General features: G+C 38.6%; 1 protein-coding gene across 1 annotated transcript; it reads right to left on the bottom strand.

Moving 5' to 3' along the window:
- Positions 1 to 2,435: 2,435 nt before the first annotated feature.
- On the bottom strand, positions 2,436 to 4,924 carry LOC126302972 (52 kDa repressor of the inhibitor of the protein kinase-like). The gene is made up of 5 exons (XM_049991787.1): positions 4,747 to 4,924; positions 3,245 to 4,588; positions 3,061 to 3,131; positions 2,803 to 2,969; positions 2,436 to 2,613 (listed from the first exon to the last, which is right to left on the bottom strand). The coding sequence occupies exons 1-5, from the start codon at positions 4,922 to 4,924 to the stop codon at positions 2,436 to 2,438; spliced, it is 1,938 nt and encodes a 645-aa protein (XP_049847744.1).
- Positions 4,925 to 10,480: the final 5,556 nt, after the last annotated feature.

The following is a 10,480-nucleotide window of genomic DNA, read 5'->3' as shown; positions in this document are numbered from 1 at the left end:
GGGATAGGGTAAGAGTCCACTACTGACTAAGAGTGGACCATGACACTGAAAATGCTGCAGATGTGTTTCTGACCCGAGTTCTGCCAATAAATTGTTTTCTTACCACTAATAATTGTTTAAGCACTCAGAAACACTGTTCATGCAGTGAACATTGTTGGATTTAAATTAACAGTCCGGGGAAAAAAAATAAAATAAACAAAAACAAAAAAATGGTTCACTACACTCAACTGTGTAAACCTGGTCAAATTCGCTTCATTACTGTGAAACCTTCTTTTATGCCCTTAACAACAGTGTTCTGCAGCTGCGTAGTGTACTAACTAAGAATGATTCTTTCATGTGATACAGCTCTATTTTGGAATAGGCTTACACATTCTAATATGCTTACTGAATTACAATTGTTCTGTGAAGAGCATTTGTCATTTTATGGTAAGCCTGATGTTTTCCCACTATATGCAATTTAGAAATACTGATGCTCTTTTAGTACCATGCCAGAGCTATGAACGTAAAAAACTAATATTATAACTATAGTAAAACCTGTTTTTACATTATCAGACTGTACATTTTGCCGCCATTTTCATTTGATCTTGTCCTAAGCTTTTTCTCTCTGAACTACTTGTTTTCCTGCTATTAAAAATCAACATTCGGAAGTAACTGAAGGGTATCTTGTCATCCTTCCCTTCAAACAACATTTAGAAAGCTCCATCGTCCCCTCTTCTTGAATTAATTGAATGATGATCCCAAATTATTCGTTTTTTTTTTTTTTTTGCTCCTTTTCATTAGTCGACACAATAATCATATTTACATTTTACTGTTTGTTCATTTCAAACAAAACTGTATGTGTAAAAACAATGAATAATTTATGTAACACACTAAAAGTAAATAAACGAGTTTGATGATGAAAGTACATTGCCTTTAATCTGCTGACTCCTGTGGTAGCTATGGTGATTTTACCGCCGTTTGTGTAAACACTGGACTTCTGACAATGGCGACGATCAATTGACCTGGCGGAAAATATCCACTGTGAGTGCAACCGGCCTTAAAGACCTGGCCTTGAACAGCAATGGCAAGGGCCAGGCCGCATAGTTATTGTATATTGGTGTCGGTCACACAGAGCGTGACTCTGGCTGGCTCGCCGCACCGTCTGACATCAAGTTTCAACACAGACAGATTCACAGCAGCCAGGAGCAGCTGTTTGCATTTGCTGGTGCATTTGACAACAATGGTGTGAGACAGGTCTTTGATACCACACTACACGTGCAGGCTGCCATGTGATGAGGTTCCGTCTGTTTCCATGGTGTGACAGCTGACGCAGCAGCAACCGCTTCTGCCTGTCTGACGTTCCTTGCCCCGGTCATCCGCCGTGCCTGACCCATACAGGCAGACTGTGGTGTTGTGTCTGACCAGGTCTTCAAGATGCTGAAAATCACTTTTTATCTTTCCTGTATGTTTGGAAACTGACACATCCCGGATATATTATAGGAACAAAGCCTAGAAACACAGGTGGCCCTTGTGACTCCTAAGGGATTGAGACCACTCATTTCTAAGTCATTATCAAACTATCACAAACAAGCCATCATTGTCTCATTAATCATCAGTCACTTATTAGTTACCATCTCTCTACAACATGCCTTGTCGATCAAATGCCTGGATGGTTAATGGCGTACACTCGCTTGCAATACTGAAGTAAATGGCAACTTTCATATGTTTCAAACTTGGTCCCAGTGTGGCGACTCCACAAGGTCATAGAGAGGAGACAAATAAAACTGGAAATGCACTTCCAAATAAAATTTGGCAGCTCTGCAAAGTTTAGTTTTGTGTGCTATGCTGTATTCCTACAGGCAGACGCCCTAGTGTCAGCTATGTCAGTTTTAGATGAATTTGCTGTTTCTCACACATTTGCTGTAAAGGTGTCTCATTTTATGAGTTGTGGGAGTATTCTGAATTGCTCTCGTAAATGCACATTTTGAGGCACAACGCCATGTCAGTAAGTGCACCACTGCTGAGAGATGTTAATAGGTGCTTAAAATAAATAATAACAATTTCAGATTGTTAAATACATAAAAATAAATTATTTTCTCTCTTTAAGTAAGAATAAATCATTTATTTTCACCTGCCTTAATACATTTTCTTGCTATATTCACTTTTCTCTGTTAGTCCTGTGAAAAGTGAACAAAAATCAGGGCTTTACTTTCTATTTTGTAAAGTAAAAACTAAATGTACACAATAATTTCCACAACCTATAACAGATTCATGTCTTAACAAATTTTGTGAACTTTAGTTGTGAGGATAATGTGGCTGTTTTATTGTTACAAACATATTAATGTAGTTTGAAATACTGTTGTAAATTTAATATTAAGAACAAAAGAAGACATATGAATGTGGAAATCGGTTCTGTTACTAATAATGTGCAAAACTTGACTGCTCACGTACCTGCATTACTTAAATAGAAATTGAATTCGTCTTGGGTCCTTCACATAACTATCTACCACTTTTTCGATAAAGGACTCCTCCTCTGATTTTATCTTATCACAATGAACTGACACCATACACAAACAACTGATTCGATTATCTTCCATGGTAGTTCTTAGCCACGTTTTTATACTCCTGAGAGTGCTGCAAACAAACATAGGCCTATACCAATTCATACAGTGTAACCTTCTTCAGTTACTCTATTGTGATAATATTTCAAACAAGATTTAAAAATAATTAGAAGAAATGTTTCATCTGACTTAAGAAATTGTTTCAAAGTCTTTCTAATTAATTAATTACAATCAGAAAAATGTTACTGTGGTAATTAAGTACCTGAACGATCTTTCCGCAGAGCAAGTGGTTGCCAGTAAGCTAAGGGCTATCTTCAAGGCTGAAGCTACAGCGGGCAAGAATTTGGCTTTGTCAAGTAGATGAGTCAGGCTTAATTCAGCAATATCTCCTTCAGTTACTTTATCGCGTTTCCATATAGTGATCCATGTCTATGCTTCTTCAGTGAAGTTATCTAAACGATCTCCATAAAACCTTTTGACTTATCCTTTTCATATCTAGGTCACTTTGGGATTTCATTACCTTTGGGTGCAAGCAGAAAATCTCAAAAGATGCCTTGCTATCTTCTGAAACCCCTTCTTGCAAGGACTGGACTAGGGAATCCAAATATGGAATAAAGAGAGATTTTCTGTAGTACTCAGTGACAGAAACTGATGGATGATTTGAACGATGCAGTTGTCGTGCATCACTCACAGTTGTCAAATGCCAGTGACATCTATTCCAAGTGCACTATAGTTGCTTTCAGCACTTTTCATTATCATTACAAATTCATCTTCCACATTTTCTCTGTCATCCAATAACATTTTTACAGTTCTTTGAATGTGTTCTGAAACTTCTAACAAGTTAATGTTTTCTGATTGTAGGATATTGGTGACAGGTTCTAGTTTGGCTGAATATTTTGCTAAGACTTTTAATGTAACAATAAATGTTGGAGAAGTAAGTGTGCAGTAAAGTTGCCAGGCTTTCTGCCTAGTTTCACGATCTCCTTCTTTATGTAAAATTGCTAATGCTTCAACAATTTTTAAAAACTTATCATTAAATTTCCTTATAGACTCATGCTTCTCAGACCAGCGTGTCTCACACAGTTTTTGAAGGTTCCCAACTAGGAATTTCCTTTGTGTGCTCCCCCAGAAAAAAGAAATTCTTTCTTTGATAGTACCAATGGCATGTCTAACCTCTGGTAAGGTGATCAAATCATTCACAACTAAATTAAGTCTATGGCTAGCACAACGATAGAAGTGAGCCTTGGGATATTTCTCAGAAATTATCCTCTGTACTCCACTAATTTTACTGGCCATTGTACTGCACCCGTCATAGCCTTGTCCTACCATTTTATCTAGATTTAAACCCCAAGCAGATAAAGTAGATATTATTGTGTTGGAGATATGTTGAACATCTAACCTTGCTAATGGTGTAAATCCAAGGAAGTCTTCTCTGACAACATTAGTTGCATGGTCAAAATAACCTGCAGAAAGAGGAATTTGTTCTGTGCCTGCAATATCCATTGTTTTGTCTGCCAAAACTGAAAATGATTCGCTGTTATTGATGGTATTAATTAAATCATTTCTTAGTACTTCAGCGCATACATCAATTAAATCATTTTGGGTTCTATGAGAAACATAGGTAGCATTTTTAGGCGCACCCTCAAAATATTTCTGCAGTGTTACGTCACCTGACTGTACTCTAAATTGTAACAAATCATCAAATACCACAGTTGAATTTGTTTTTCTTCTTAAAGGTAAGTCATGTAATGCACAAAACAATATACAAGAAACATTTGATTTTAACTTTGCACGATCAGTTTGTACTAATTTCGCAAGATTCTCGTTGGCGAGTTCTTCCACACCTTTAGTTTTGTTTGTCACACCACTAATGAAATTATTTAACTTTTCTATTGCATCTTTATGCCACTTGGAATTCATATGCATTTTTGCACATTCATGGAAATTTTTGAAATTTGTGAATGGGCAGCTTATGAATGCACTATGATGACTACCATGCATTATGAGTGGGCAGAAAAGCACACAAAACTTGCAGAGGGCACCTTTAACTGCTTTAGAATAGACCAGCTGCCTACGTCAGTCTTAAAATTATAACATTTTTCAGGTTGCCATGGATTAAGTAAAATCCTATGCGTTAGGAAATTGTCAACATCCTTTTTTTCGATGTAATTTCAGATATCGGGAATACTGACTAGGATACTACTACCCTTTTCATCAATGCACTTGAAGCCAGCAGAGGTACTGGCCTTGTCTTTATTTTCTCCATCAGCACAACTACTGGAATTTTTAATAGTGATGGTTGCGTTTGACTCACCCTTTTCCTGTGATACCTCATCATAGACAGTATCTTCTTCAACACCTCCACTTTCATTTGTAGTTTTCATTCACTTGTGAGGTATAAAAAATTTATGTATATCTGTCATTTCCACTGCATACACTGCGCTTTTAAATTCACAACGCATAAACGTCTATGCAAACCACTGTCCACTTACAACTCACAATGAATTTACACAACCCTTAAAGTGATGTGATGCCGAACCTAGCTGAGTCATGACTAAAGAACAGAAGCTGAAATCATATCACGGTGGTGGGAGGAAGGGAGGGGTTTTGGTTCAACAATGAAACAACGCAGTGTCCATTAGACTGCAAGCCAGTGGCTTTGAGTTTTGCGGGATCATTTGGAACCGTTTCTTGCGATGGATGTGGAAATATTTATGCAATATGTTCCTATTAGAAAATAGCAACACTCATCTGGAATGTTCCGGAAATGTAGGTAGCTCACGCCACACCGTGCTAGACCATGTTCATTGACAGTAGTTCCAATGACGAATATTGCCTACTTCTACAGACAAGTAGTGATATTAGTGGCCTCACAGTACCCTCGAACACTTCTTCAGCAAACGAAAAGGAACATAATACAATACGTTAATTTAAATTAGCATCTGACAATTGTTAACCATTATTTGAAATTTGAAAGAATAAAATTTTGCCGAGTGTGTTTTGTTGTGCAACTGTCTTGTGCGGCAGTTGAGGTTTGTGAAGAGGTTTGTATATAGTGAGGTGGGAACAGAGAAGGTGACATTTTAGTACCCTATAAGTCAACATTTTCAAGATGAAACTCTCACCATGGGTACCATTTTTAATGGGACCAAGTACACATGTAGTAGTTTGTTGACTGGCAGATTTGTTTTATTTTATTACAGCTTATTAGTAATGCCCAGATTTAGTTAACATGTAAACAGTCTTTTCTTACCAGATAAGCATTGTTTACAGTTACTAAAATCTCGAATATTGCAGCTATAGATATCTATCTAAATTATTTTTATTTTTATTTTTTTAATGTATAGGTACTGTATCATAGATTATTTTTCAAGGAAGATATAATTTTTTACGTTTGTGTTTAATGTCCCTTTATGACACAACTGATTCTTTTAATATGCAGAGAACGAACAATGGGCGTGCCTTCAGGAAAAATGCTTAAATGTGACTCAAGAATGCATTTGTAAAAGTTAACAATAAACTGCTGGTTCATGTGATTATTCCCTTTGTTGCCTCACTTACTGTTGTTAATTCCTACCACGTGTGGGTGTAGAAATAAAAGCAAAAATACTTCATAGGCAATAGCTGTAAGACGATATATAACAATTTTGCACATCTTCAACAAACAAGATTTCTTAAAGAAAAACACATAATTTTTAAATTTATATTCATTTTTTCATTTTAGTTAAATTCTTCTTTAAAGTTTTTCATTGCTCTAGTTCATCCTGTAATTCTGTTTAGATATGTTATATCATTTTTACGTCATTTATCGATATTTTCTAGTTATTTTAGTGGTAATTATACAGGTATTTTAAATCATACATAACAGAGCCCTAAAGTTACAGGTATTTTTATATTCATAAACTGAATGAATTCTCACTAGGAGCAACTGCCTCCACTGCACCCCTCCTCCTCCCCCCTGCGGGCACCCCTCGTTGAGCTACTCGAAAAGAACAATGTTGGAGATGGGAGTGAGGACACCAGCATCCTGTAAATGATAGATTTTCTGTCAGAGATGGTCTTGTAGCACTAATATAATGGTCCAAGATTTCTAAAATTGAGGAACTGCTGGTGGAAGAAGTGTGACATGGCTCTGAAAATCCTTGACACCAGAAAGAAGAGAGTGCAGAAAACACTTTGGAGTACCTAGCATACAAATCCGAGGCACAGGAAGTGACCTTCATCCAACTGACATGATAAATGGCATTGTGAATCTGCAGCCCCAGAGTGGTGAAAGGGTGCAGGTTGATAAGGTCAGAGGTATCAGGAAATCCAACAACCAAAATCCAACAACCAGAACGCGTCCTTTGATAGCTGTGTTCCTGTACTGAAAATGTGCTGAGAGGGCATCCTTGATGGGAATGATCTTCTTGCTAAAACAATGTAGCTGGCTGTGGAATCCCAGCGCCTTAAACATCGGCCATTCAGTGATGGTGGCAGAGGATCCAGTATCAGTATGGAGAAGCGCCAGGATCCCATCAAGCAGAACAGGGAGAGACATTGATTCGTGGGAGGAAGGGACCATCGTGCAGACCAAAAGAATAGATGGTGTAGCATCTCAGTCCCCAGAGCTGTCAGGTTTGAGGGCCGTATGAGACACGCCAAGGAAAGGTAAACTTTGGACTGGTGGTTAGATTTTTCACATGCCAAAAACCTGGTGGTTAGATTTTTCACATGCCAAAAACCTGGTGTTCAGATATGACACTTCTGCCACTGACAGATAATAAAAAATCAAGTGCAGGAAGGAAGGGCATACACAGAATGCCCATGCTTCTGGCCCATGTTGTGGGAGGGTTTGAGGGAGGCAGAAGGCTTCTGAGGCAGCTTAGAGGCTAAGACCACTGCCAGATCCTGCAGGGATAATGCAGTGCACTGAGACTGCTAATACTCCAGAATAATAGGGAGGCAAGACTCAAGAGAGGTAGCCTTAAGTTTGAGGAAATCATGATGGAGAGCCTCACGCACAAGGGAGGAAACATGAATGTTTACACTGGAAATGCCAATCATAAAAGTGTCCTCATAATCGTATAATCCTTTACTAAGATTCATGAGACAGACTGTGACAATTAATAAAACTGTGGTTGGCCGCAGCCACATCAACGTTGGAATCAAAACAGTCAGAGACACTGGACTTCAGAAGATCATAGAAAACAGAGTCTGGAACAGCCTCAGGATGCAGCTGTTGCATAAGCTGGTATACAAAGGGGCTGGCTTTGTCCGATGTGAAGTGCTGTGCCGGGTGTTACCTGTCAGTCTGTGGATGAGGAAATGTTGTTCCATTTGCATTAGGTGTCACAACCATGGCTCTACTTTGTAGTCAAACACACAAAAGGGAGGCAGTGGCTGCTGGAACTCCTGGTTGGGGTTGAGGGTTGTGTCACTCTGCTTCGAAACCTCCAGAGACAAGTGCAGCCGACCCATGAGCTTCACCAGAAGAGTCCTGTTAGCCCCCTACATCTGTTGAAGCAGAAAGAGGATCAGATGGGTAAGGTCTATAGGCACACGTGCCAATGACATAGTGACAATAACACAGGAGCCCTATCTTTAACATTTATGTGATATTCTTGAAAATGAAGAGTCCTGACTTGGGGCAATTTTCCAGTAAGTACGTGATTATACTCATGAATCAATTTGTTGGAACGATCATTTTTTCTTCACAAATGTAAGTTGTGCACTCTGTTAGCATTTCAAAACAAATAGGAAAAATCCTTCTTGACAATAAAGGGAAGACTTCTTGCACAACTTTAAGTTCTCAGGAAAACAACATAAATAAATATTTGTTTGAGACTATCCTTTGAAAAGGTCACTTGCAAAAAAGTAGCTATCTTCTTAGATTGCACAGTAGGCAGAAAATTGAAATCCCATCTCATGAGCAATACCAGGAGTCTGCGCCTCAGACTTCACAGCTGGAGCAGCAGGTCACGATGCGCATTGGTTCTGGTTGGCAAGGACGGAATCAAATGTGGGCTGTGACATGGTGCTGGTGAATTTCTGCTTCTGCTGACAGAGACAGAACTGAATGCTGCTTGCTGGATGAGGGCAGTCATACCAAGGTGGTAGAAGACTAGATGACTACTAGATACCTATTGGTCTGGCAATGAGGGCTCGGACTGGTTGAGGAAACTGGCACTTCAGATACACCAAAAGATCCATTTATGTGGTTGCCTCTACCCTCTTGTGCATGCCCTCAAATCTAGCCTGCTTTCTGCAGGCAGGTGAAGTTCAGCTGGCTTCTGCTAGTGTTCCTATGGGGCTGGAGCAATGACATAACAGTGTGACAATGTGGATTGGTAGCATTCTAGGAGACCACAGAAACACAATACTTTGATTTCTTCAGTGGTGTTGAGTTATCATGTTTCCAGTGCTATGTAGTAATGGACCCAATATTCATCTGTGGTTACAAACTGGAACAAACTCCATGTTGGTTGCTCTAAAAAGAGGTCAAACATAGTTCACACATCTCCGTTCTGTTGCATTTCTGATCCTGTGTTAAGAGTCACAGCAGCAATCTAGCACATAGTTTTCTCATATTCAATTCCACTGTTAAAATGTGATATGCCATTCAGATGACATACTTATAGCTTCAGCAGTTTCATGAATTTTCAGTTGCCATTCCTCCAAGACCATTTTATGCACTTCAGCAGTTACTTCTGGGATAGTGGCATCTGCATTTATTTCTGGGTTAGTGGCGTATCTTGGCTGGTGACTAAGCAAATTATCATCAGAGTTTTCCTGACAAAATTTAAACTTATTTGTTCACTGGACAACCACTGAATATGAAAGAGCAGAGTCCTCGTGTGTGCCCAGAAAATCAGCATGAGTTTCCTTTGGTTTCATACATTTCTTTAGTTCAGTATTTTCCATCCTCAACAAACTGTGTAGTTGCAGGTTTTTGCACGGTGCTACAAGGGGATGTCATGAACAACATACTAAAATTCCTGAGTGTTGGTATGTGAGGGGGAAGGGGTGCTAAAAAGTCACAGTCTCCTCATGTTTTTCTCAAATAGCTTAGAAACTGTGGAACCTATTGAAAATTTTTTTCAAAGTACAAAATCAAACTGCAGAATATTTTTGCAGACAGTACAAAAGTAATGTTTATTTTTAAGTATAGTGGGTTAAAAACAATTACAAAATGTGTATATGACATCTATGTATGGTAGAGCCATAGTATTGGATAAATTATGTTCCATGGGTGCAGAATGGAGTGTGAGGAAAGGTATGTTGTTATAATCTATGTAAATATCTGAACACTGTTGTACACTGCCAGAAGTGAAATTGATTCTTAGCCATCCTGTACAGCTGCTGTGGTGTTATTATAGGAAATGTGATTTTCTTAACTATGGGCTCCGCTTGATTTTCAGTTTACATACAGACTGTACCTCAAAAGTATTTTCTGTCTAGTTTTCCTATATGAATAGACAAAATAACTTCATTGAGCTTGTTTGTAGATAGTAGAGTTCCTTTCAGGTGTTAAGCAAGCTTTTACATAAAATACATTCCTTTAAACAGCGACGGAGGAGTATTTAATTTGTAAATGTGCTATTGTAGTGTCCTCTATAGGGTCGGTGTGAAAGGAATTGTATTGGTAAAAGTGACAGCTGTTACTGTCGGTTGTGGACTGTGTATTGTGAAGCTGTGTAATTGTATTGTAGTCATTTGGTGGTGAATTAATGAAACACCTGAATGTTATTGCGCTTCTCATGTGATTAATTGTGTTAATGGGTTTCTGCACAAATCTTTTCCACACGGGAATTGTTGGCACACATATAGCCAGTTGTGCTGAGTGGTGCCACTAACCACACATGCAGGGCGATTCTTCAAGATAAGTGTGGATATTTGTGATTGAATGGCCCTGATATGTTACTGTCTAGAACAATAACCTACTATAATCGATTGCTTGA

This window comes from Schistocerca gregaria, chromosome 1, assembly GCF_023897955.1.
Source record: "Schistocerca gregaria isolate iqSchGreg1 chromosome 1, iqSchGreg1.2, whole genome shotgun sequence".
Classification (NCBI taxonomy): Eukaryota; Metazoa; Arthropoda; class Insecta; order Orthoptera; family Acrididae; genus Schistocerca; species Schistocerca gregaria.
This window is presented reverse-complemented; position numbering and strand designations above follow the sequence as displayed.

Excerpts from the sequence above, each read along its gene's own strand:
- LOC126302972 (XM_049991787.1), bottom strand. The coding sequence starts at position 4,924 with ATGAAAACTACAAATGAAAGTGGAGGTGTTGAAGAAGATACTGTCTAT. Across the intron at positions 2,970-3,060 it reads TTTTCTGCTTGCACCCAAAG|ACATGGATCACTATATGGAA; the intron begins GTAATGAAATCC and ends GAAGAAGCATAG. Across the intron at positions 2,614-2,802 it reads TCTGCGGAAAGATCGTTCAG|CACTCTCAGGAGTATAAAAA; the intron begins GTACTTAATTAC and ends GTTTGTTTGCAG.